This window comes from Enhydra lutris, unplaced genomic scaffold (genome assembly GCF_002288905.1).
Source record: "Enhydra lutris kenyoni isolate GAN:26980312 unplaced genomic scaffold, ASM228890v2 scaffoldscaffold13, whole genome shotgun sequence".
In the NCBI taxonomy this organism is placed as follows: domain Eukaryota; kingdom Metazoa; phylum Chordata; class Mammalia; order Carnivora; family Mustelidae; genus Enhydra; species Enhydra lutris.
The window spans coordinates 27326368-27353083 of record NW_019154097.1 but is presented as its reverse complement, the minus strand read 5'-3'; the positions used below and the strand labels follow the sequence as shown (position 1 = coordinate 27353083).

Genomic DNA, 26716 nt, shown 5'->3' with positions numbered 1-26716 from the left:
GACCCCCACCTGCTGGAGGTGGCGTTCACTTGGTATGCTGAGACCGCTGCTCCCCGTGCTCCGGGAGTCTCCCCTGTCCACGACTACTGCCAGGGTGAACCCCGCACTGCCGCCCCTCGGTAAAGCCCACAACTCAAGAGTCACCCCTGGAAAATCTCCTGAGACACAGCTGAAGGGAGGTGAGTCAGGATTAAAATAGCTAAATAAATCTTTAATATTTCTAATTGCAAATGTACAGAAATTGCACAGCCACACAGTTGTAAAACACCAACAACTTTCTCTGTACATTATTACATGGTTAAAAGTCATGGCTGGAAGGAGGACCTCCAGCCAAGACTCCGACGTTTGCATTTTTTCTTTTTCACATACTTACAAAAGGGGGAGCAAGGAGGTGGTATGGGGCTGGGGATGGCTTTGGGGCCAAAGGTGTAGAAAAGAGGGTCTGTTTCCCTGGACAGCCTGCCTTCCGCGGATGGGCGGGGGGCAGGGAGAGAGGCGTACCCCGGGGCAGATGCTCTGGGGGGGGGGGGGAGCTCTGGTCTTGGTTCCCCACCCCCCTTTCTGGGCAGTCGGAAAAAAGTCTTCACTTATAGGAAGTTTGGCAGTTTCCTTCACCCTAAACGTAAGAGTTAAGCAAAAAATTCAGGCCTCTCTGTGTTGGCAGGGGAGGAGAGCTAGCTGTCTCTGGCAGACTCTGGGCCTGGGGCCCCATTGGGCCTGGGGCCTTACCTTCCCAGAGCAGGGCCTGCCTTCCCTCCCTCCCCTTCCCTCTGGCCCTCAGGCAAACCGGCCCAACACTGGGACGAGGGTTCTGCGTGGCTGGGACAGAAGCCACTTTGCTGGTCCCGTCAGGGTGCATGTCCCCAGCAACCCACCCAGACCGCGCGCTGCGAAGCCAGCAAGTACATGCCGCGGGTAGGGAAAACCCCAACACCCAAATCCCAAACCTCTTCCTCCTGCCCAATACTGTTCTCTAGATTAAAAAATAAAATACACACCATCGGAGAGCAGCGGTCCCGGGCAGCCCTCTGCAGCACCAGGACTAAAGACTATGTACAACCATTAGGTGAAATAGTTACATTACAGTCGAACACCAAGAACATTTACAAAAATTGTCAGACTTGCAATTCAGATAAAAATCTGTGAAGAGTCTGTACACTTTTACAGTTTTTGCACTAAGTAAATAAGGCTCTCGGCCTGAGAGCTCACAACCCACGCCAAGGGCCGCCAGCACCAGACCCGCGCTGGCCTCCTCCACCAGGGGCCCCGGGAACCTCCCCCGTATTGCTAAGAGGCGCTCAGTCCGAGGTTGCTCTACGAGGCATCGAGGCATTGGTGGGAGAGGGGTGGGGGGAAGAGGGGAGGAGACCGAACCAGAGGATGTCACTGGGGCTGGGCCCTGCCTGTGTGGGCAAGAGTGGGGGCAGCGCCATAGCCCCCACGGCCTTCCTTCCTGAGGTCTGTGACCTTTGGGGGGCCTGCCCTCTCCTCACCGGCCGATCTCTGGCCACACCGAACTGCAGGCTGCATCTGAGAGGCCCCTCCTGGGGCACGGGCCAGGACAGGGTGCTGCATGATCTGGGCCACCCTTCCCGCACTCCCCGACCAGGCGGGCTCTGTGGGGACCTCGGCCCCTGGCAGCGGCAGGCCTCCAGTCCCAGGGCCAGGAAGGGCTCAGGCTCTTTCTGAGGGTCTCCCCGGCTTCCCAAGGCTGAGGCAGAGGGGGTGGCTCCGCGGCCCTGCGGCTGGGCAAACAACCAGCTCTGGCCCAAGATTACCCAGGGCTAGGGGCAGGGACAGGGAGGGACCGAGACAGACCCAAGCTCCTGCCCACCTATGTCCCGCAAGAGGGGGGGAGCAGGGAGGGCTGAGAAGCCACAGAACAGCCTAGAGCTGGGGAAAGCCAGCCCCAGCCGTGCCCCTGTCCTGTCTGCAGCGCCTGGGTCCTCGGCTGGGGGCCCGGGAAGGGTGAGGAGGCGGCTGGCCACACACACGGGGCCTGGTGCAGGCCGCTGCTGTCTTGGAGAGGGAGCAAGGCTAACATCCTCCAGGGCTGCTATTTCCCATGCAGTGCGCACGCTCAATTTAAAAGGCCCCTGTGTTCCAGCAAGCGAGCAAGCGGGCTTTTGTTTCTAATGCATACTGTGAAAGGAAAAAAAATCACAGTTATCCACCTTCTCAGGGCCTGCTGGCATCAGACTTTCTTTCCACCATCCATCAGGGAAGGTCGGCCTTTCTTTCGGGGTGAGCACCAGCTGGCCACTCCCCGCGCGGCCACCATGTCCTGGCGCGCCAGCCCCGGGAGAAGGGTGGGTACCAGGCACAGGGCCATCTGGGCCGGCTCCGCCCAGATCTTTGGCTTTGGGGAGGCCCGGAGGGTCAACCTGGGCCCAGGGGGCAAGTGAGGGAGGCTCTGGATCCTCTCCACAGAGATGAGGGCCCAGAAGAGCGAGCCAGGATCCTCACTGGGTCTATTTGGCAACATGAATGGGGGGGGGAGGGTAGGGAATCTGGGGACAGGTACAGGGGAAGTCCTCGGTTCCTCACAGCCAGGAAGGGCCCCCCGGCGGACTGCATGCAGGAGCAGGTGCTGAGGGCGGAGCCCTGCAGGGACAGGAACTCTGATGGCTCCATCCCTCCCACCCTCTCCCTGCCCGCCAACTGGCCGGGCAGCCCTGGGAAGCGACCGGGAAGCAATGGGCAAGCCCCCCAGGGCAGGGGCCGGGGCCCCCGCCTCTTCAGTCCTCCACCTCTGCGGTGCTCCCCTCTGCACTGCTCCCTCCCGAGGGAGGGTGTAGGGACTACATGCACTTGGCCAGGTCAAGAAAAAAAGGTGACACACACCAAATTCAATAACCAACAGTGACGTATTTTGGCAGGCCGCTGCTCCCACCAGGCCATCCCCCCCACAGCGTGCAGTCTCCTTGGCCTGCACCAAACTCGCTTCTCGGGCCAGAAAAGAGGGGAGCAGGCCCATGCCGCGTCAGTCTGTCGAGGCTCCCTCCGTGGCACCTCCTGGACCGCAGGTGGAGGGAAAGGGGGGGAGCCTGGGCCTCCCGCCCCCGCGCTGGGGCTCCCCGGGCTGAGGTCTGCCCCGCGCCACCACAGTCCTCCCTCCTCGGGCAGGTTAACAGTGGCTGCTGTTTCGGAACTCGCCGTTCTCGGTAATCTGCAATTTGGTAGGGTTGGTGGGGGAGACGCCGTTACGGGCTTGCATGCTGTACCTCTCTTTCAGCTGCGTCAGGGCACTCATGAGGCGGGCGTTGGCGGCGTCCAGTGAGGCGATACGCTTCTCCTGGGGGCAAAGAGGGTATTAGTTGGGGCCGCAGGGGGCTGTGCTGGGACAGGGCTGACGGGGGGAGGATCGGGAGCCCACGACGTGCGAAGGGCAGGAAAGGGACTGAGGTCATGGGGCTGTGGGTGTGTGGGGAGGAGGCCGGGGAGCAGGCGGTCTCAGCGCCGTGGCCCGAGACCTCAAGCCTGCCTTCCTGGGTCTCTCACATTACTGCTTCTCCCCAGAGCGGCTTAGTGGTGTTGTCCATCAGGTACAAGGGTATGAGGTCTGTGCCCTCGCTCACATACATGTATGTAACACAGAGGTCACAGCTCCTGGCTGGTCTGTGCTGCTCATAATCTGAGCAAGGCCTGGCCCTATTCCTGGGTGAGTGAGAGGGGAGGAGAGCAGGGAAGGTGAATGGAGGCCAAAGTGTCTTCTGTGCCTCCTCTCTCAGTCCCCCGGGAAGCCACAGTTCTGAACTAGAGCCCCTCTGCTCTGTCAGCCCAGCCTGCTGTCACCCCATGCCATCCCCATTCCCCTCCTGAAAGCTTTCCCTCTTGGGTCAGTACCCACCAAGTTGCCCCAGTAGGGCAGGAGGTGCCCCACCCTTTCCAGAGCCTGTGCTAGTGAGCTTGTGATCCACTGAGACCTCGACGGCGGACTTCTCGGATCAGAGAGCATGGCCTCCTGTCCCTCCTCAGCTTTTACAGTGGGGGTATGACTGGGGATGTGGAGATGTCAAAATCAGCCCGCTCCTTCCCCCAGGTCCCTCAATACCTCTGGCTGACCAAAGGGCCAGAACCCACCTGGGCGTCGATGATCTTCTGTTTGGAGTCTACCGCTGCTTGCATCTCAGCATGGTCCTTCTTCAGCTCCTCCTCCACTGACATCAGCCTGTGACCAGACAGAAGGACAGTCCAGCTGGCACTCGAGGGAGCAGCTAAGGAGGTGGGGCGGGGGAGGGGGCTTGTGGGAAGAAGCCATCACACGGGCACAGAGGGCACATACTAGGAGAGCCCATCCAGCGGGCCTCCAACCACTGACAAGAGATGGGTCTATTCCTTCTTATACTTAACCTGCTCCAGAGTCTGTTCCCAAATCCCCCAGAAGCCCTTGGAGGTGCCCATTTCTGGATGTTCTTCCAGGAGCCAAGGTAGGTGGGGAGGGGGTTAGATCTTCACCGCTCCCCAGAGCAAGGCAGGGGGTGTAGCATCAGAAGATCCGATCTATGGCATGGGGGGAGGATGAAAACTCTGCAGGGCTCTAGGGCTTTCTCCACCCACCCGCATTCACCAAGGCTACGCTAAGACAGGTGCAGCACTCGACATAGTGAGATGAATAGAGATCTCCATCACTCAAAAAGTTACAAGGTGGCAGGGACATAGACAGGCAGACAGCAGCCATGCCCCGCACAGGAGGCCTGGAGGCCATGGGAACGAGAATAGGGAGTAGATAACTGTCCTGGAGGGTGGGGTGGGGTATCAACAAGGTCTGAAGGTACGGTAATGAGTAGGGAAGACGGGAGGAAAGCCGTGTGCAGAAGCCCAGAGCTAAGGCACGTGTGTGTCTGTCACCAGCTGCTCCTTCCCTGAAATGTTCCTGGCCTCACCTCGTGGTGCACCTATCAATCACAGTGGCTCACACCTACCTTCTGATGCTCTTGCATTAGTTTCTGGACTCCACACTCTCTGGGTCTGCCTCCTAGCTGGCAGACCACTGCTCTGCCAATGCCTGTTTCCCCTGCCCCCAGCATGTCAGGGCCCTGCGGGGTCAGTCCCAGTGCCCATTGTTCTTGTTCCCCATGCTCTTCTCAGACAAGCTCACCTGGCTTTGTGCCAAGGCTTCGTGCCCACTGCTACCTGCACAACTTCTCCAGGCCTACAGAGCTGTAACCTAACCCTCGGGTGGGCCCTGAGCCCCTGATGCAGAAGGAGCACGGGGAGGTCAACTGTGCTGGGGCAAGTACCCATGGGGCCTTGTGCGAAGTCAACAGGATTAGCAGTCAGGGAGCACTGATCAGGAGGAAGGGGTGAAGGGCCACGCCAAGGGGGGCTTCCGTGTCACAGTAAGATCAGACACTGAGTAAAGCCTGTAAGAAGCAGGGAGGGAAGACCAGGGAGCAGAGGGGCTCCGAATGGCGTCAATCCGAAGGGAAATTACACTAGGGGAGAGAGACTTGGGCTTCCAGTTGGTGGGAAAACAGGGACTGGGTTTACCCTCCTGCCATCAAACAATAATACTAAGAAACTAGAAAACCAAATGAAAAATATGAAAAAAAAAAAAAAAAAAAGGCTTCCCGACAATGAACAACAGGCAGCGCATCCTAAGGAAAGGGAATGCATGAGCTGAGCCCCGCTCACGGCCTGGAGTGTCCAGGTCAAACAAAAGGGAAGTAATGTCATGGAGTTGAGGAGAGCCAGGGAAGCAGTGCCCAAGAAGAAGACACAGGGAAAAGTCCACGTATCTCCTCAGAGTTCCCCTTGAGTCTTCAGCTGGGGATGGGTCTGCAGGCCTGTGAGAACACAGACAGGCTGGGGCAGGAACCACGGGAACATTAGAATAAACAACCCCAAGGAGAGCTCACACTCCTACCTGGCAGAGTAGAAAGAAATACTAACACGGGGACATAAAGTAGACTCCCCAGAAGGAAAGTGGAGGCAGATTAGGTTAAATTACAGGCTGTCCAGACCCACCCCAACAAAGCTTAAACATAAGCCTCCAAAGAATCAAACTAATTCCAAATAACCTCACTGTGTCCCAGAACAAAGCCTCAGAAATATTTAAAAGAACACAAAATATGCCACACCTACATAAAAGTCACAATGTCTGGCATCCAACCCCAAATCAACAAGCATGAGAGAAAGAGAAAAACAGAATCAATAACCAGGAAGAAAATTAATAAAAACAGACTCAGAAATGTCACAGATGACAGAATTGTAGACGTTGAAACAGCTATTGTAAATATATTCCACATGTTTGAGAAAATATAGAGGAAAGCATAAGTATGATGAGAAGAGAAATGGACAGAATTTAAACCAAGCTGAAAGTCTGAAAGTGAAAAATACAGTATCTGAAATGAAATGAAAAAAATACTAGGTAGGATTAATAGCAGATTAGACACTGAAGAAGAAATGATTGTTAATCTTGTAGACACAGAGATAGAAATCACCTGATATATAATGGGGGGAAAAAGAATAAAAAGGGGGCACCTGTGTGGCTCAGTGGGTTACACCTCTGCCTTTGGCTCAGGTCAGGGTCTCAGGGTCCTGGGATAGAGCCCCGCATCCAATCCCGTATCCACTCCTGCATCAGGCTTTCCACTCGGCGGGGAGCCTGCTTCCCCATCTCCCACTGCCTGCCTCTGCCTACATGTGATCTCTCTCTCTCTCTCACTTTGTCAAATAAATAAATAAAGTCTTTTTAAAAAAAGTTAAAAAAGGACACAATGGAGCTTCAGAGTAATGTGGGACAATATAAAGCAGCCTAATGTATGTGGGATGGGATTCCTAGAGGAAGGATGGCATACCTACAGATTCAAGAGCTCAAACCCAAGAAACATGAAGAAAACCATGCCAAGGATCATCATAATCAAATTATCGGCAATCAACGATAAAAAAAAAAAATCTTAAAAAGAACCAAAGAATAAAGACAGTTTAAATACAAAGGAACAAAAGTAATGACAGAATCCCTACTATTACAGTCTGACAGGGCCCAACTAGGCCCACTGCCTGTTTTTGTAAATAGCCATACCACACGCACAGCTCTGCTCTAATAGCGTGGCTGAACACTTACAGAGACCATATGGTCTTGCAAGGCCTAAAATATTTATTATCTGCCCCTTTACGGGAAGTCACCAACTCTTGCCCTAAAGTGACAGAGATATAGCTAATAAGCCAGTAAGAGATAAAATGCATCATAAAAATGCTCAATCCAAAAGAATGCAGGAAAAAAGGGAACAGAACAGATGGTAGGAATAGAAAACAGTAGCAAGATAAAGAGATTTAAACCTAATTATATCGACAATTACATTAAATGTAAATGGTCTAAACACTCCAATTAAAAGGCAAAATAACTGCCAGATTAGATAAAAAGCAAAAACTGAAAAGGTGTCTACAAAAGAAACTCATTTATATAGAAAAAACACAGATTGGTTCAAAGTATAAGAACAGGAAAGGATATACCTCACTAACACTAATCAGAATAAAGTTGATGTATTTATAATCAACATCAAAGTAGATTTCAAAGCAAAAAGTATTATGAGAGATAAAGAAGGTGATTTTATAACAATAAAGATGCCAGTTCATCACCAGCACATAACAATCCTAGATGTGGATGCATAGTTTCAGTGTACATGAAGCAAAAACAAAAGAAAAAAGAAATACACAAATCCACAATTACGATTAAAACCTTCAATATTCTTTTCTCAGTAAGTAATAGAACAATGAGCACTTAACAAGTAGGCAAAAAACTAGTAATAACATAGAAGGATTCAAACCATGCTACCAACAGAATCGATAAGCGACATTTCCATTAGGGAGGAAAAACAGCGGGATGGGTTAGTAGAAATAAATGTATTAAGGAAGCCACTGAATTCAGAGACCACGCACCCTTCAGAGAAGAGACACGATGAGGAGGTGGTGGTTAGTTTGAGAAGCATTTCCATTCTTGAAACCACACACATGAAGAGAGCTGAGAACAGAGCTGGCTGTCAAGTGAACGGTGGATTTCTAGTCAACCCGGTTACAGGCCCTCTGCTCATGCTAACCATTTTACAACGAACAAACCCGTAGGTAAGAGAAGCAAACAATAATTAGGAGCAGAGAAACAGGCAGCCTAAAGAGGAAGCACCTGGGAAGGGTTACTGTAGTGGATGAAGGCCGGGTGGGGAAACCTGCTGGCTCTGGCAGTCCTGCGAAGCCTGCCCAGACGACGGACTTGAATCATGCAAACAAGCGGCAAAACCCACAGCGTGTCCTCCTCAACCTACTACTGTCGTGAAGAAGTGAACGGCACGACCGGGACACCATGGGACGGCCAGGATGCTACACCTTCACTGCACTCCCTGCCTACAGACACGCACGAGGGTGTACCCGCCCCACCCATGGGTGCAGACAGAGAGAGACAGAGAATGAGAGAGAGAGAAAAGCACCACAGCATGTGATATCCAAGCCATCAACAGAGATGAGAGTCAGCATTGAAGCCAACGGAGATCTTTGCTGGATCCCTCACCTTCCAACTGAACAGATCCCAAACTGGCATGGCTGCGACGCCTAAACACCCAAGGACCCTAATCTCAGCAACTGGCACCGAGACACCCCGATGCTCTTGGTAGAAATCTGGGGTCATTCTGCCTCCTTCTCCTTCACCCACTGAATGTAACTGACTTATCCCTACTTTTCCTGCCCTGAGTTGGGTCCTCACTGTGTTTCCTGGCACCTCCAACCCTACCTCCCCTGACAGTGCTCACCAAGAGCACAGGACTCCTTCCAGGGGTCACAGGCCATGTCAGCTGGCCTTGGCTGACCTTCTGCTGGGCCCAAATCTGCATTCTACCATCAGTACACACTGATGGCAGGGCTCCCCACGCCCCAGGCTGCTTCCCACCTCCCGGCCTGTGCCACACTGTCTCTGTCCCCTGGGGCACTCTCCTCCTTCCACTCTCATCTCCCCCTGCAGCTGATCAGCCCTTCCTCCCTTTAGGAGGGCTGTGCAAAGGTCTGCCCACTGCCGGGGGGGGGGGGGCAGGACCAGTTCTGGCCCAGAGCAGGAGAAGGCTGTCCTCACCTGCTGATGATGCCCTTCATCTGGATGTCCTTGTCCTCCTGCTGCCGTCGGAGCCGCTCCTCACCCTCCTCCAGCCGTGCCTGGTACTCCAGCACCAGTTTCTGCGTCGTCTCCTCCTGGCACTTGAACAGGGTCTCATACTCTTCCAGCTTCTTGGTAGAGATTCGCAGCTTGTCTTGCAGCACTGCCAGGTCCTACCAGGAGGGCAGCGTGCCACAGGCACAGCACCCAGGACAGAGAGCACAGCCTCGTGAGCCCGAGCAGGAGCACAGGGTGGGAGGGAGCCCAGCTCAGGATGTACCAGGGGTCTTCACCACCTCAGCCCACTTGACACAGTGAGGAGATGCCTTCGGGGCCCAGCCGGAAGGGCCAGGGTGAGACTCCAAGCCTGTCCCCGTCCAGGGCTCCTCCCCTCCAAACTCCCACCCCTGCAGCCTGATCTTACAGCTATGAGGGAATGAAGATTCAAACCTAAATCTCAGAAGTAAGGATTGAACTAGAGTACTGAGTTTTTTAAAATAATAAACAAATGTTAAAACACACTCTTGAATATATTAAGATCTAACAGCGCCCTGAGAGATAGGGACTCCATAGGAGGGGGAACCGAGGCCCCAGAAGGTTCCCCAGTCCCATGGTGACTGACCCGTGGGGTGAGATCCTAGCCTCCCAGCCTCTACTCGACTGTAAAGCAAGGGTAGTGGCATGGGGAAGTGAGGGGGCAGAGAGGCTAAAGGTAAGGTGGGGTTGACACCAAGGGGTTGGGGTCCAGGGTGCTGCGACAATATGGGACTGGGGAGGCAGGGGGAGCCTCTCCTGGAGTCCTAGGCAATGCAAGCCTAGTACACTTTGGCAAAGGACCACCCAAAAGTTAGAAGGCAGCCAAGTCCAGACGCTGGTGAGAGGCCCAGCCACAGCCCAAGCTAAGCTCCTGAAGCAAAGCTGGACCCACAGGAGAGCCCGGCTCCGGGACAGATGACCCCGGCCCGTCCCAAGTCTTGCTCAGCCACCAGAGCCGGGTACAGAGCATCCTTCCTGACAGAGGCAGTGCCACGTCTCCAGGGAGCTCGAGAGAAAAAGGTCTCCCCCGGACCCGCCTGTGGGGGTTAGCAGCAGAGAGGATAAGAGAAGCAGTAGCTCGTTCAGCCATGGAACGGCAAGGAAAGAGGGCACTCCAGCTGCAGCCTGACCACTGCAGTCACGAACGGGACTCTGGGTCTCCGAAAGGTGAGAGCCTAGCCCCAGGCTCACAAAGGGAGTCAGGGCTAAGGCTGGCCCAACTGGCTGCCCAACCAAACTCTGGCTCTTGGAGCACCGAGCCCCGTGCCCCTGCCCCCTTTGTGTAATTATGGTGAAAGCCAGTGGATGCAGCGGACTAGGGGATGGTGGAGGGTGGCGGAATGCAGCATGGACGTGAACCTCGCCCTAGGCCAGGGGGAGGGAGAGCTGCCTCCCTGACCTCCGTGCCCTTGCCTAAGAGGCTGCTAAAGGCTTTCCTAGGGCCGAGGCGAGGGCATCTTGGGGAGTGGAAGAAGCGGCTGCCATTCTGAGGTGGCTTTGCGCTGGGTCCTGCGTCTTCCGGGCTCTGGCCCGCAGGAGGACACAAGAACCAGCCATGGAACCACGGCAGTTGCCATAACAACAGGACAGAAGCCCCCCAACTGCCCCACTAATTGCAAGATGTGTGTGGTGGGTGGAGTCTGGGTATTTCAGAACCGCTTCCCCCGGGGGAAGAAAACCTCTCAGTAGCAGTCGGACCCTTTACCTGGCTCTTTCTCTCTCATGTCCTGCTGGAGACAGGAACTGGGCAAGAGCCAGGCTCCGGATAGGCGCAAACCCAGAGTCGGGGGCCTGGTTGGGGACAGACCTCCCCGCTGTCTCGGGGAACCACACCTCTCTGCCTCCTCATGCACGAAACTCCCTATGACGGTCTCCATGTGCCTCTCTGGCACCCCCAGCCCTCAAGTCCCAGCCTCACAGAAGCTCAGTGGCCTGGTCACTCAGGGAAGGGTTCCCAGAGATCTGAGGACTAGGAACCAGAATCTGGATTCTGTGCAATCTCCAGCCGAGCCTCATGTGCAGCCAGTACAGGAATTCTTAGCTCTAAGCGAAATTCCTCTTGCTGCTCTTTTTCCAGAGTCCACGGCTGATGTCCGTATGGGGCCCAGGGGTGGAGAGGGGACTGGCCATACACAGGGAACAAGCAGCACCTCTCACTCAGGGCTTGAGGGGAGAGAACGTTGCCAATGGCCATAGGCAGGCAGCCCCGCCCTACCCCGAAATGCCAGGGTCCAGCTTTACCTTTTCTGCTTGGCTGAGCTCCTCCTTACTCCTTAGCCTATCCCTGTGGGGGGGATCTGGGCCCAGGCCCTCGTCTTCTAACAACTGCGCGTTCATGGTCAAGAGCCAAGCGGCTGTGCGGTCCAGGGCATTGGGGCTCACGGGTGAAGGGCCCTACAATGAAACACAGCTGTGAGGGTCTGGAGGGAGGCAGGAGGGTGGCACCAGGTGAGTCACAGGGACAAGTGGCTCAGGGACATTGCAAGGGTAGGGGACCTCCAACTGGCCAGACAGTTACTGATACAGTCCCTGACTCAGGAATTCCCACTCCTGATGGCAGCCTGGGCAGAGTCAGGAGCCCAGGTGGCCTGAGTGCCCCTCTCTGCCACCCAGGTGACAGCAAGTGAGCTCGGCCAGGCAGGTGGGTGGGCATTCAACCCAGAGCACATCTGTCCCACATACTGTGTGTGGCCCCAGGGTGACACGAAAGTCCCGGAGGCCAGCTCAGAGCACAAAGGTGGGGGTGCTGGGGGTCTGGTTGACTCCTAACCTGGGTGGGGCCTGGAACTGAAGATGGATGGACCCCTCCCCTCTCTCCCTGACCCCAGCTGCCCCTGGGAGAACTGGCAGAGAGACCCTAAGGCCACACTGTTCCTGGTTCAAAGGATTCCGGCAGGGACCGGTGGGCCTCGGGGGAGAGGAGAGGTGGTATGCGTGGCAGGTTGGTGAGATGGGGCCACGTGTGGCCTTGTTCAGCATGGGATGGCAGCTGAGGACAGGTGAAATGACCCAGAGGAGCAGCATGACACGGGTGGGGTATGTTGGCCCGGCGGCCCGAGAGCACAGTGTGCCCTTGGACAGCACCACTGACCTGCTTGTGCACTGCACGAGGCTTCAGCTCCGGGCTGTCACCCTTGGATGAGGATGAGGGCTGCCGAAGCCGGGCTCCGGGGCCAGCCCAGTCAGGTGAGGCTGACGCCAGGGTCCCACTTGAGGGCCGCGGGTACTGCAGGGTGCTCAGCAGGGTGGGTGGCGTCCGGCCGCGGGGCGCGGGAGGTGGCGGCGGGGGTGGCGGCGGCGGCTGGTCGATCCTCCGCTGGGGGCCAGCACTGTTCTGCCGTGGCACGGTGGGCGGCCCGCCCTTCTCAGTCAGTGACATCTGCCGCCGCGCCAGCTCCCCGGGCCGCCGTGCCAGGTCCTCGGCGGCACCGCTGAAACCTCCCAGCTTGGCGGCAGCTGCCAACTCCTCGCTGTTGCTGTGGGAGCTCAAGGAGCTGTGGCCCTCCGAGCCCGAGTCGCCCAGGCCACGAGGCGAAAGCGGCAGGCCAGCCGCCATCTGGTACACGGGGTTCTGGAAGGAGAGTGGCGCCAGTAGCTGGGGCCGGCCTGGGGCGCCCTCGGAGCTACCCGGCGTGGTCGGCGTCTGGCCGGCCCGCCGCACCGTGGCCAGCCCCGCCAGGCTCGCTGGGGCTGCCCGAGCCGGCCACCCGGCCACCAGCTGTGATGCCGGCGCCTGCCCATCGGCGGTGAGGGCGTCGGGGCCCGCCGGGGAGCCCGCCTCCCCGTCCAGCGTGCGGGCATCTTGGAGGTCCACCATAGACAGGCTCTTGCCACCATTGGCCATCTGAAGATCAGGCTCGTTGGCTTCCGAGTAACTCGAGCTGCGGGCAGGTGAGGCCTGGACCCCGGAGGACCTTGTGACAAAAAACAAGTCCTTGTTTTCGGGGGTTGGAGACGGTAACCGGGTGAAATCTATGAGACTGCAGGGAGACAAGCACACACAGGGAAAGAAGGGGGAAGAGAAGAGCTGTGAGTGCGGCCAAGGCGGCTCCAAACCGAGAGCCCCGCCAGCCTGCCGGGGCCTGGCAGCCTGAGCACAAGCCGGGGCTGCGGGGGGAGGGGAGGCAGGGCGGGGAGAGGAAGGGCGGGGGCTGCAGAAGCGGGCTGGTCTCGCGACCAGTGGCCTGGCTGCAGCACCAACCACAGCCCCGGCCGCAGCCCCCGGTGGAGGCCACCTCGGGGACCGGGCGGCCAGGACAGCCGCTCCTGCACAGCACCTCCCTTCTAGGGGCCGGTGCTGCTAGTTCCAGGCCAGGCAGCCCGGCACATCCGTTCCTGGTTCAGCTACACCTTGGGACATTGGGTGCCGCGGCCTGGAGTGTTCTGGAAAATGCCCCCTAGCTAAACCCAAACCCACAACGCAGTGGCTCTCTGCTATCCAAGGGTCTGACTTCAAAGCCAAAGGGGCTCCCGCAGCCTCTTCCCTCTTGTTCCTCCCCAGACTGACAACCAGAATGGGGACCTAGTGAAGCCTTCCCCCCCCACCCCCACCCCTACCCCGCCCAGCCTCCTGCTGCCACCTTTGTCTGACTGGCAGGCGGGGGCTGCTGTTCCTGGCAAAAACAAGGAATCAGAGGAGGTGTGACTCAGGCAGGGAAGGTCTGCACCTGCAGAGGCAGGCCGTACCCTTCCCCCAGCCCCCCAGCCTCTCCCTGGCCCGTCCCCAGAAGCCAGCTCCTTAGAAAGCACAATGTGGTAGGTCAAGTGGGCTTCGGAGGGGAGGTTGTAGGGGTGGTGTAAAGAGAGCTCTGAGCAGGCGGGGGCTCAACTATGGGGGGCTGGAGTTGGCCCAGCCTGGGATGGAGGTGCCTGGCTCCCTCTCAGCCTGAACTGAGCTCTACCTGAACTGCTTTGTCTCGCTCAGCAGCTTGTATGAACGGACGCCCGAGGCTCACAGGGAGCTGGGAAGTGGCGTCCAGGCCTCTGCACCGCTGGCCTCCTCCCCGGCCTCCAGTCCTGCACCCCACACCCCCGAGGTTCCTGATCTCAGTGCCCTTGCCTGCTTATAGGCCTGCCGCCGCCTCAAGACAGGACCCGACTCCCAGCTCTGCTGTCCAGCCTTGTCCTTACGAGTTGACCCAAAACGGCTGCTGCAGGGGAGGGCATGAGTGTGGAAGAAACAGGTCCCCATAAACCCAAGTCTTTCAAAGGAACATCCTCATTTTGATATTAACATTCGAGAACGTTCTGCCTCCCTGTCCACCAACTGCTTTATTTACAGGTCACTGTGCCTTTGGGCCGAGGGCTCAGACTGTGGTCTGGACCTCGACACCTCCCCTAGTTTCTGGAGCTCCCAGACTCGGAGCCTTGCAGTCAGTCACCCCGGTGCTTGCTGAAAACACACATGCCTGAGTGCTACTCCTGGAGGTTGATTCAGACGCCGGAAATACCAACAGAGTATTCTGAACACACGACTGGGTAACCTAGAGGTATTTGGGACCAAATGGTTCTTCACAGAGCGTATTTCTCCAAGTCTTTGTGTTAGTTCCTCTATGTAGAAGGCCTTTTCCACCAATGGAAATATTCCTTTTCCTAATGAGCCCCAAACTATGGCACCACCTTCTCCAAGAAGCCTTCCCTGATTTTTCCCAAATGGAGGTTCACTGCCTACAGCCTGCATAACACATTTCAAGTCTCATCTAGCTTATTTTATAAACATTTATGTAGACCTCCTCCCCAACTGGGGCTGTAGACTGCCGCACCTTGCCTTCGTGCATACCCCACAACACCCGGTATGCCTAGCAGGTCTTACCCAGAGAGGTCGTTCTCTATCACCATTTTCTGCAGTCCAGCCGAGATGCTGCTACTGCCAGAGCCAGGAGTGGAGGCCAAGTCGTTGGTCCCTGGGAGCTGCCCACTGCCTGGGGTGCTCAGTGCTGTGTGGACATCCCTCAGGATTCGAGGCAGGGGCCCCAGTTTGGATATGATGCTCTGCAAACACACAGTAAGAGGCAGGTGTGATCTGTGGGGGCCCCTTGGGAAGGCCAAGTGCTTTGCAGCTGCAGAGGAGCCCCTTGGAAAGGCAGGCCCTGCCCTCCCCCACCTGTCAGATCCAGGTCTGGGAAGTGGCTGGGAAGGCCAGGAATCTGCACATGAACATTTTTCCAGGCCTCTCAGCTATTTCTGGGAGTGAGGGAGGGGCGCAAAGCCCAACGGGAGAAATGGTGACCTAGCCCAAGCCTTCAACCCGGGTTTGTCCTATCCCTGTGCCCCAGAGAGGGGAGCCCAGGGGGTACCCCAGAATCTGCCACAGTGACACCTCCTTCTCTGAGAGGCTTCTGGGATGTCCTCTACTTATACACTGGCTTCCAGGACTTTGTGCAGAAGGAAAGTGTGAAACTCATGTTGTCAACACAGCACAGACTTGAGAAGCGGAAGCTCAATTTCAAATCCTGGCTGTACCAGCATCAGCCGTGACGGCAGCGGCCACCATCCATGCTTCCACCTGCTGGAGCAGATGTAGTGGTCGGAGGCCAGCTCAGGGACTCGGCGGGCAGTGGTCGTTAGGGCATGACCCCTCTGGTGCCTCTTGCAGCCAAAGGGCAGTGGACTCCCGCAAGCAGAAGGGAGTGCAGCAGCAGAGCGCTGGGACGAACCCGAGTGTCCAGTGACAGTACGGTGGCCTGTGTGCTCCTGTGCCAGACAGCATGCGGCCATCAGGCCACAGCGGTGATGCGGCAGGACTGACAACAGTGAGACAGAAATGCATACTGTGGGCCCACCAAAGTTCCTGCTTGACCACGAACAAGAGGAAAAGAACTCTGTGCCTGTATGTGTACTTCATCCACGAGCAGAGGAATCTGGAGAGCTGCACACCAGAGGGCCCTGAGTGGGACTGTGACAGCAGCAGGGAGGCCTTCCAGCCCTGTCTAGCAGTAACTACTTTAGTCAGGCGGTCTCGTGAGGTCCCGGAAAGCAGGAGATATTCTGGAAGCAGATCCTGCAGGCCTGGCCCTTGCCGCCAGGAACCTGTCCACTGTGTGGGCTGGGGCTGCGGGGTCAATGGGGGGACCCCAGGTCACAGAGGGCGCCTGCCAGGTGGCTGCAGCAGGGTCAGAGGTGGCTGGGGAGTAAGGTTTTCAACTGACGGTCAAGGGCAACTCTGGAAAGGTCTACGCCTTCCTGCCTGACATGGGGAGGTACCGCATCTTCAGTCTACATTTTTCATGTCAGTAGCCTTAAACCCTGAAGCAAGGACATTTCTGGAGCAGCAGCAAAAGATGATCACATTTCTCACAGGCAGGGAGCACACCGTCATGCACAAACCCGTCCACTCACTGCTGAGTGTGCCCATGCAGAGCGAGAGCCCTGGTGCACAGAGTGGGCTCCCGTGGCAGGTGCTGGCCAAGTGAATGGGACACGCCCCTCCCAGGAAATGGGGCCCAGAGCCCCCCAGCGCATGACAAGGCCTGGGCTGGCACCTCCGGCTCCAGCACCTGGGTGAGCAAACACTTTTGCTCCCCGAATTAGTCTGGAGGAGGACTCTTCAGCGCTGCGGCAGCCTCTGGCCCAGCCTGACCCCCTGCAGCCCCATGGGGCCAGGCACCTGCTCCAGCTGGCTGACGGCCTCCCAGAGCAGCGAGTGCAGACTAGAGAGCTCCCGGCCCAGGTCAATGTAGCCCTCGAAGCCGGCCGTGTTGGAGACGGTCTCAGGGTTGGAGATCTCCAACAGGAAGCGCTGCATGTTGGTCCACTCGTGCTCCAGGAACTGGTTCATGAACGACATGTACTCCTCCTTGCTGCCAAACCTGGATGGAGAGCAGGCCGGGTAAGAGCTCCGGGGCCCCGCCCAGGAGCCTCCCTTCTCTGAGGCACTCTGCCTCCTCAACTCCCATCCCTCCTAGCCCACTGCAGCTGCCTCCCATGCCGCTCACCCCCCTAGCCGACCCATCTGTTCTGATTCAGGGCCCTCGTTCCTGGCTAAGCCCAGAGACCCTTTTCGGGACCTCTTCTCACAGAACATAGAACACTCTGTGGCCCTCACTCCCCATTCACTGCCAGTCAGTCTCCTTCTTCTTTTCCGCCAGGTTCCAAAGGCTTGGTGTCTAGATGCCTTTCAGTTTGTGTCTGGCAGGCCTCTCTGCTGAGCTTTTGGACGTGCACATCCACACGCCCCTCCCCTGCCCCTGGCCTGGCCAAGTGACATCTGCTCTGTTGCCCCAGACCCATGCCCTGCCACCAAGCTGCCTATCCTCAGGGGGGACACCACCATCCCCCAGATAGCTGAGCCAGAAGCCTGGTGGTGTCCGGCTTCTCACTTTCTCACCGGTGAGACCTGCTGACTTTATCTTCCAGTAACTCCAGACCCCACAGCCACTGCCTCCTGTACCGCCACCCCGTGCCCCCAACACTTCTGCCACAGTTTCTTTTGTGGGCGGGAACCACGGCTTCCAGCTGCCTGCTGTGCTCCCTCCACGTGCCCCTGACTTTCAGGCTAATGGGTTGAGGACCCCGAACGGAGGACAGCCAACCTCCCTCTTGCTTCAGGCTGTCCAGTGGCTCTCCCTGCCCCACCTGCACCTCAAGTCCCTGTGACCTCTCGCATCTCGCCTCCCACTCCCCCGGGCCTGGTGCGTGATGAGTCGGGGACGCCGGGGACCTCATCCTGCCAGCACACGGCCCTCCCGGGGCCTGCCACACCTCCACTCCTGCCTGCCTTGTCCTGACACGCGGCAGGGGCACGTCTCCCAGGACCACCAGCCCAGGCCCATCCTAAGAGGCCTGTGCGTCTCTCTCACTGCTCTGCTGCTTCTCCCGCATCCCTCTCCCTGGGGAAGCATGGGTCCGGCAGGTTGGGGCCAGATGTGACTCAGAGCCCCGCACAGAGATGCCTACATAGGGCCCCATCCACACTGCAAACGAGCCCTTCCGTTTCCACCCACTGGCTCCAAGGGACAGCTAAGAACACCGAAGTGCTTTCTGAGCAAAGACCTCCTTCACGGCATCAAACAAGGACAGTCTGTAACAACCTGAGAGCCCAGCCGGCCAGGCGGGTTACGGAAACACGGGCCATTCTCCCTGGAAGGCATATTAGTCATTCATTGCAAAATGAGGCTTATGAATGTTAAGTACACGGGATAATCCTTATGATAAAATGTTAATTCAAAAAAGCAGAAGGAAAAAATATCTCCTCTTCTCACCTTTGAAAACGAAGGAAACGTACCCAAATGCCATGTACTTTCTGTAGGGGGAGGATGCGGGGTGGAGATTTTGTTTTGAACAACGGGGACGGGAAGAACTGAGGATGGTGGGGCCATACATGGGGACTGTGCACCACCCAACTCCAACTCATCCCGGCGGCTCCAGCCGGCGCCCGGACTCCGTCCCGAGGGGCGCCCGGCACTCACTTGGCGAAGTTGGCCAAGTTCTGGGTGACCTTGGCGATGAGGGTGAGGGTGCGGGCGGTGCGGTCGTCAGGGTACTCCTGCAGCAGGTTGAAGAGTGAGGGCGACATGATGGCGGGGCAGAGGAAGCGCAGGAACAGGGAGGCACTGATGAGCCGCTCGCTGATGTCAGGCCGGCCGCGGCTGCTGCACTCCTGCCGCCACGAGGCAAACACCTCTTTCAGCTCCCGTGGGAAGACACTGAGGGGACAGAGGACGGGGGGCCAGTCATCGGGCAGGGTGCCAGGGCAGGAGGGTGCACAGCAGGGACCCAGTTCTGGACCTGGGAGCGGGGGAGGTGGGCTGTGGAGGAGCTAGCCAGCACAGGGGAGCATGGCGCAGCGAGGGCCAAGGGAAGGCTTGGTGGAAGGAGCAGGACAGTTGAGCTCCAGGCAGGGCGGTGGGCTCTCCACAAAGGGTCCGAGAGGGGAGGGGCACGGGCACAGAAAGGCCAGGTCTCTGTCCCAACAAGAACCAGTGGCAGTGGCTAGCCTGCCCAGGGGCTTCACTCTCCGCCTCCAACACCAGGCACGAGGCACAGGGAGGAGAACACAACTGGAACCGGTCGCTGCTCCCTGAAGCCATCACTGGCTGCTGAGACTCACTCCCTTCGCTTGAATCATGTGCAGGAATTGGACGGCCTCAGCAGAGCTCAGAATGATCAAGATGGGATGAGAAGACAGCTTTCCCCTTTCTCGGCAGGAAGGCAAATGGAGGGAGTGCACCCCCACCCACCCATGGGGGGCCAGTGGGGGTGGACAGGGTTCCTAGCACCCAGCTGGGGGCTCTCTCTGCTGAGCATCCACAGCCTGCTCCAGTCAGGCCCCACTGGCCAATCTTGAAGTGGTTTCCCTAGCCTTTACCCAGAAAAGAGATGCTTCCCACCCCAGGAAAGACCAGGCCCAGCACTGTGTAGACTCTACGCCTGGCTCCATCACTGGCTCTGTCACTGGCTCCATTGCTAGCTCTGTCGCTGGCTCAGGGTGCTCTGAGCAAGTGCCCAGCCCTCCATGACCTTCAGTTCCCTCACTCTTACAATGAGAATAGGGCCTGCCCTGCCAAGTTCACATGACCATCTCAAGGCCGTAGGAAGCCTTAATCAACTCACAAGGCTTTTGCCCAACAAGCCCAGCACCTGCCCAGCAGGCTCTCCACAGTGAATGAGGCTGAACCGGCAAAAGCATGCTGGAGAGACAGCGACAGGGGAGCAGGCCAAGGATCCTTAGTCCTGGCCCTCGAAATGCCTGACCAAGACCAGGCAGGGGGCGGCTGTGAAGCAATGACATCTGTGGAAGGCCTGTACAGAAGGGTGCCTCTGGGCGTCTGACAAATATCAGAAAGAGGAAATGGGAAATTGTCCACGGTGTTTCCCTGTGTCCCACACCCAGTCTACCCCGGGAAGGTGCGGGAGGGCGAAAGCACAGCCCAGCCCAAGGGCGGGAGGTATGTTCCCAAAGCGTTCAGGGCTGTGTCTCCACCACCAGGTCCCGGGATCACTTCTGGCCCAGCCCAGGGGGCCAGGCTGACCCTAGGTGGGTACCCTGTGCAGCCCAGGGGCAGAGGACATAGTAGGGAAACATCCATTCTGCGGTCTCTGGCTGTTCCCTCTGCTCCCTGCCCACGGCTCTCACTCACTGAGCAGGCCTATCTCTGCTAGTCTTTCAGGAGCAGCAAGCCATTCCTGGGCCCTCCTAGGTCCAGCCCTGAGCTGGCGGATCCAACTACCCCCAGGGAGTTCCAAGTATATGCAGGAAAGATCTGGACACAGGCACAATCCCCCTCTGACAGAAGTGCCCGGGAGGGGTGAGACAACCATGTTTGATACCATGAAGGGGGGCCGCTGAGGGGAGGCAGGCATAAGGCCTTAAAACAGGAAGGGAGGTGGCATGTGGTGGTGGGGCTGTGGCGGGGAAGGGAGGTCCTGCCCAAGAAAGGAGTGAGGTATGGTGCGGGGGACAGGTGGTGCCTGGACAGGGCCTTACCCAACTCGCTCCCCGCGCTGCGGCTCTGACACCTGCGACAGCAGCCGGCCCACGGATGGGGCCTGCTAAGAGACCTGGTGACGCGGCCCCATCGATTCTCCACCCTGTGTCCTGCACAGATTCTGGGACCCTCTTCTACATCGGAGAGCCCACCAAGGACCAGGACAGGGGGTCAGGCAGGAGGGAGGTCCCCTCCCAGAGCCACTACTTGGGAGCTACGTGAGGCTACAGCTGGGCCACCAGTGCTCTCATCAACCCTCCGCTCTATCATGTAGGAGTCATGGAGGATGGAGCCCGAGGGCCTTGCCCGGCACCCTGCGGACATACTGACACGAGCAGGGCCAGGGGCGCAGGCGGCACTGACCAGTAGGAGTTGATGATCTTGCAGAAGGCCAGCTCGCAGCACATCTTGAGGTTGCCCTGGTGCTCAGGGAGGTCAGCGGCCGAGCACTTGCTCGGGTCTACTTCACAGTTCTCGTCCGACTCATACAGCGCTTTGATGAACTCACCTGGGGCAGGAGGCAGCGAGAGGGCGTAAGGACTGGCGAGGGCAGGCCTCCCACTGCCCGCGGCTAGCCTGCACGCTCCCTACCTAGCGCGTCCTGCAGGTACTTCTGGCCCACCAGCTTGAGGTACTCCTCGATGGCCTTAGTGGCCAGGGTGTTCTCCCGGAAGATAAGGTGTTCGTTGTCCCCGCAGCGGTCTACCTCTGACATCATCAGGTCGGTCAGGAAGTCCTGGGAAGGCAGGTGAGAAGAGCGGATGTGAGCAGGCCCGGATCGCAGGACCCGAGGATCCCAGCCCCACTCCCCAGCCAGAAGCACCCCCTCCTTGCAGCTGGTCCGCTGGTGGTGTCCACCTCCGGGAGCCTCGGGCGGGTGAGCATGGGCGGCCCATGGAGGGTAGACACCTGGAGGTGGTAACGTGAGAGCTGGGTCCAGCTGCCACATGGAGCTGGGAGCCAACTGCACTGTGGTCAGCCCCGCTGGACTCAAACCCTGACCAGGCCTGGCCAGGAGACTGGAGCAGATCTCCCTTCCCATCGCCAACAGCGCTGAAGAGGACACATAGGCCACCTCCCTCCACTGTATTAACAGCCACCACGATCCTCCTGCCCATGACTCTGGCGGGGTCTCTCACACCAGACAGACTTGTTTTGTGCCGCCCCACGGGGGTAAGCTGTCCAGACGCCCTGGAAGGCCGTGGGCCAGGGCTCAGATGGCGAGAACACAGTCCTCGGCTTGAGTGGTGAGGCAGCCCCTCACCGCTGTGGGTCCCAGGCTTCTGGAAGGCAGCTGTGAACCTGAGGATACTACAGGTCCCCGACACAGTGTCACAGGGCGACCCTGGAAGGAGCCTGAGCCCATGCCCAATCTCCTGACTGCAAAGATGAGGTACGGTGAGCCTGCCTCCCTTGGGAGCCCCTGCCTCCTCAAGCCCTCAGCCAACCCTGTGACCTGGGGGAGGGGAAGAGAGGGAATCAGAGACCTAGCGGAGGGAGACAGAGGTGGCAAGGCAGCCAGCATGGGCCAGGGTTTCTGGTGCCCTGGAAATCCCTCACACTAATACGCACCGCTTTGGGCCCTTTGAAATCACAAGTGGCCCCTGAAATAGAGAAATCAGTTCTAGGTGGAGGAGACCTACCGGCCAAAAGGGGGGAGGGGGAGCGGCTGATGCCTCTCTGGGTATCACACAGCCCGAGGACCCCTTCCTGCCCTACGGATGAGATGTAGGGCCCCCTTCTCTGAGGACACAGAAGCAGAGGCAAGTACTGCCATGGGGCCTTGCAGCTCCACTGGGCTCTGGCTCCCAATCACAGGTCTTCCTCAACTCCTGGGGTGGGCGCGAGGCCCAGGCTGGGATGAGAAGCTCTCTTTAGAGCTAAAACCCAATGAAGGGAAACAGGCACAGAATAGTAAAGTGACCTGTCCAAGTCCACACACAGCTACCTGGGCCAGATCTGGAGTGGGGATGGCAGGGAGAAACCCTGGAGTCCAAGGGCAGGAAATCTACAAAGTCACGGCCCTGGAGGGCGGAGCCTGGGGAGAGGGCAGGAAGGTGCTGAGATGCCCACTCACACAACCTTTATCTCAGGATTGCAGGGCCCTTATTAGACACTCTGCTTCTCCCCCAGAATGCCCCATTAGTTCCCAAGTGTTCAGAGAGAAGAAGCTCACAGGCACATCACCCCAGCTCAAGTTACTTTCCATCGTTCTGCCTAATGATCCCCCAGGCCCACTGAGGGCAGCTAGAGCCTGGCGTCCAACTCCCTCCACGGTGGGGGCCACAAGCCTTATAAACAAAGGTCACCGCAGAAGTCGGATTGCCAGGCCAGCCCAGCCCTTGCAGTCGGGTCTTGAAAGAACAGACACAGCAGCAGAAGAGGCCTCGCTCACTCCCTCTCTGGGGGCTAGGGGCTCCCTCAGTTCATTCAGTTTCCCAGCAGCCTACCAACACTGACCAGAGCCTGTCCAGCCTAGTCAGGTCCAAAGGCTGGGGGGGAGGAAACTCAGCACTCCCTCCCCGCACAGAGACCATGCTGAGGAAGTCCCTCTCCTTGAGGGGGGCCACCAGTCCAATAGGCGGGGGGCTCTAGAGGGCCCAAAGGGGGCCAAAGACTTCTGGGAACAGGTAAGGGAATAAGGGGCCCTGATGGGAGTTATGAGCCTGGGCCCCCACCCCACATCTACCCCCTGTCCCAGACTGTGAGGGCTCAGGACCTTGACACATGGCGGTCCCTCACCTCCATCACAGGCCACTTGGCTCTCAAACCACACCACGTCCAGAGCACAGAGGCCCGGCTCCTTCTTTTTACTTCGTAAATGTAGATAAGACATTCATGTTTTATTCTCCATGACATGGGCCAGCACCCGCGGCCTTCCGCACTGTCCAGTCCTTCTCCACTGAACCCCCTTCAGGTAGCTCTCCACCAACGGAAAGGGCAGGGTGGAGGGGTAGGGGTCCACCTCTGAGGCCCACAGAACCACGCTCCACTGTGCTGGGCAGCTGGGCAGTGGGGACCTTCCTCAAAGATCCTACTTGTCTCCAGAGTCAGGTGCGAGGGGCTGAGTGCGAGCGGGCAGAGAGATGGGGCCTCCAACCCTACAGGAGGGCCTGCCGGATGGCTCTGGGACAATCCCCGTTCCGTGGGCTGTGGGGCCAGGAACAGCTGTCACCATAGCGGGCTGACTGCTGAACGGCACAGGCACTGTGTGCACCGTGTATGTGAGCCTGGCTGTGAGCCTGTGTGTCTTACGTGGGAGGGGGAGGCTGAGGGCTAGGACAGGCTGTCACACGTCGGGGATGTCACCTGAATGCTCCCTCACTGGATGTGTGTCTAGGAGAGGCCAGCCCCCGAGGGCCGCGGAGAGGCCCCTCAAACCTGTTCCTTCGCTCTATGCCACGACCCAATCCCTCGGCTCCATGCGTGCGTTACCAACCAACTGTGGAGGAGGGACACAAAGGCCCCCATTCTGTGACGCAACTCTGGGGCTTAAGGGGCCCACCTGGCTGTGATGGTGCCTCTGTGAGAGCTAAACGCCGTGACTCGGACACGGGGGACAGTGGGTAACCTAGTACGCACCACCAGGCCTCCGTGTGGGCCACACAATGTGCAAAGACCCACCTGTGCCCACACACGCACCTTGACCTTGCCCGTGCTCTGCAGAATGTGCACCAGGGCCGATGCCATCTCCTCCTTGGTCTTGGCACTGAGGATTGGCTCGAGGGCCGCACAGAGCCCCAGGTAGTGGTTGGTGATGTGCTCGGCAAACTCCTTGTACATCTCCATGGGCAGGATGGTGATGGTCTGGTAGCGCGCCTTGATGCGGATCATGGGCCCGGGGCCCTTGCCACCCTTGGGGTTGGGCGTCACCACCGGGTACCACTTCTCCACAAACTGTCGCCCGGCCACGGAGGCAGCCGGCAGGCTCACCAGGCCCAGGTAACTGTTGCGCTCCTTCTTCTTCTTCTTGTCCGTCTCCCGGTACAGGTGGACGGTGACAGTGTGCAGGGGCGGCAGGTTGTGGAACTCAAAGTGCTCCCCCCAGAAGACATTGTCGGTCTTGAGCTTGCCCGTGGTGCGGGCGTAGAGCACGTCGTCCAGGCACAACTCGCACAGGTACTTCTTCTTGGCCGGCAGGTCCTTGGCCTCAATCACCCACAGCTTCAGGATGTGCTCCACACGCCGGCTGTTGTCCTGCACACGTACAAGGGGGCCACGCTCACTGTGGGGGCTGCGGAGAGCTCTCAGACCCGGGAGGGGCCCAGCCCCGACATGGGATCGGGAGGAGGCAGGGACAGCTCTGGAGTCTGGCGGACAAGGGGCTGGGTCTCTGCTCTGCCTTGCGCTAGCCCACTGACTTTAAGCCCGTGACTTAAGCTAAGCCTCGGGTCCCTTTTCTGTGAAATGGGAAGGAAATGGAGTGACAGACCAAGTGAGAGGGCAGCACAAGGCAGACAACTGTGCCAGCTCCCAGCTCTTCTGCATCTGCCGGTCTGTGAAGTCTGTAAAGTCACTTAGAGGTGACCGCTGCTAAGTCCCCTTCTTTAGTGAGGTCACAGCGACCAGGACTCTGCCCAGGCCCTGCAGGCAGGCCATGGAAGCAGGCACAGAAGTGGCCAGTTATAGGAGGGGGATCCATGAATCTGATGGGAGGAGCTGGGGGCCCACCAGCCTAGGCCAGTGGTGCTCCTCTGAAGGAACAGCCGTCCAAGCTGGAACTGGATGCATATGGAACCAGCCATATGCATGGTTAGGGGGCAGGATGGGGACAGGAATTCAGGCAGCAGGGCACCAGCACCCAAGTCCTTAATGGCCCCATACTCCGTCCTCTGGCCCACGTCAGCCTAGCCAAATGGAGCTCCTACTTCAGGGGCCGACACCACTGCCCACTCGGGCGCCGCCTCCACCCCCCATCGCGGCCTACACCAGAGAAGCCTATTCCGTCCTCCTTGCCAGAGTCTGTGTCTGGTCTGGGTCTAGGCTTACCTTGTTGGGGTGTACCGCTCGCCGGAGGTTCTCCATCCACTTATCCCGCTCGGCTGCCGATCGGCAGGAGAAGCACTTGCTTCCCGACGATGTCGTCACCTGAGGGACGGGCAGGATAGTGTCACAGGAGGGGAGCACAGCAAGGCTGGTATGACGGAAGACCTCTGGGCTCTGGGGACTTCAGCTGCCGGGTCTGCGCCACAGCCACAGAGAGGAGGCAGAACAAGGCTCACAAAGACCTCGTTTGCAGGTGACTCGCTGAGACCCAAGGTCCCAGAGCAGGTCAGCAACAGCAGGACAGCCCAAGCCTGTACCAGTTGGTGCCTGGCCCCGGCTCCCCACCCTTGTCTCAGCACCCTTGTCCATAGGAAAGCATCTTTCTGGCTCCAGTCTCTCTCCCAGAGATGGCAGGAGAGAAGGTGAGGGGCCCCCTGTCCAGGTCAGAGGGCAATGCTTACCCAGAACCTCCCTCTACAGGTAAAACCACAGGCACCAAGGAGACAACCACCGGTGAGCACAAAGGATCACCTAAGTCCTCAGTTGACGCCTTCTGACAGTTCTTTTCCCAAGTGGCAGTGACAACAGTGATGGTCACAGAAACTTAGCATTTTGGGGCCCACACTGGAGAAATAAGAATTGGGCTATCTAGGGGTGCCTGGGTGGCTCAGAGGGTTAAGCCTCTGCCTTTGGCTCAGGTCATGATCTCAGGGTCCTGGGATTGAGCCCTGCATCGGGCTCTCTGCTCAGCAGGGAGCCTGATTCCCCTTCTTTCTCTGCCCGTCTCTCTGCCTATTTGTGATCTCTCTTTCTGTCAAATAAATAAATAAAATCTTTAAAAAAAAGAAAAAAAAGAATTGGGCTATCTAGGCCTGCTGGGCCCTGGGGTGTTTCTGTCTGAAACCCTTCCCCTCCCCTGTCTTCCTCATCCTTCGGTCTCTTCCAGATGAGGGGACCTAACCCAAGCAGCTCCTACTCTGTTCCTGCTGTCCCCAGCACCAGGCCGAGGGCTCTACAGGGGGAAAGCAGAGTCCTCATCCAGCCACTCAAGGGCCTACACAAAACAGCACCCCCTGCTGTGGACAAGTGGACAGGCATCAGCTTCAGTCTATCCCAAGCAAAGACATCAGAGCCCGCAGGACCAGGAGCCTGGAGCACGAGACAGCACCCAGTGAGCACAGAGCGT

General features: G+C 58.1%; 1 protein-coding gene across 4 annotated transcripts in view; it reads right to left on the bottom strand.

Annotated features, from left to right (window-relative positions):
- Positions 1-524: 524 nt before the first annotated feature.
- Positions 525-26716, bottom strand: part of LOC111146074 (DAB2 interacting protein) — a 53549-nt gene continuing 27357 nt past the window's right edge. For 2 of the 4 annotated variants that reach the window (XM_022501452.1, XM_022501455.1), the window contains exons 3-14: positions 25534-25632; positions 24187-24741; positions 21136-21280; positions 20908-21052; positions 18526-18762; positions 16725-16926; positions 14931-15109; positions 12210-13098; positions 11360-11512; positions 9062-9255; positions 4084-4171; positions 525-3295 (exon numbers count right to left, since the gene is read on the bottom strand). In XM_022501452.1, the coding sequence (XP_022357160.1) occupies positions 3128-3295; positions 4084-4171; positions 9062-9255; positions 11360-11512; positions 12210-13098; positions 14931-15109; positions 16725-16926; positions 18526-18762; positions 20908-21052; positions 21136-21280; positions 24187-24741; positions 25534-25632 (3054 nt within the window). In that variant the 3' untranslated portion in view covers positions 525-3127. The remainder of the gene's footprint in view (positions 3296-4083; positions 4172-9061; positions 9256-11359; positions 11513-12209; positions 13099-14930; positions 15110-16724; positions 16927-18525; positions 18763-20907; positions 21053-21135; positions 21281-24186; positions 24742-25533; positions 25633-26716) is intronic. The other 2 variants (XM_022501454.1, XM_022501453.1) reach the window with 2 other exon arrangements.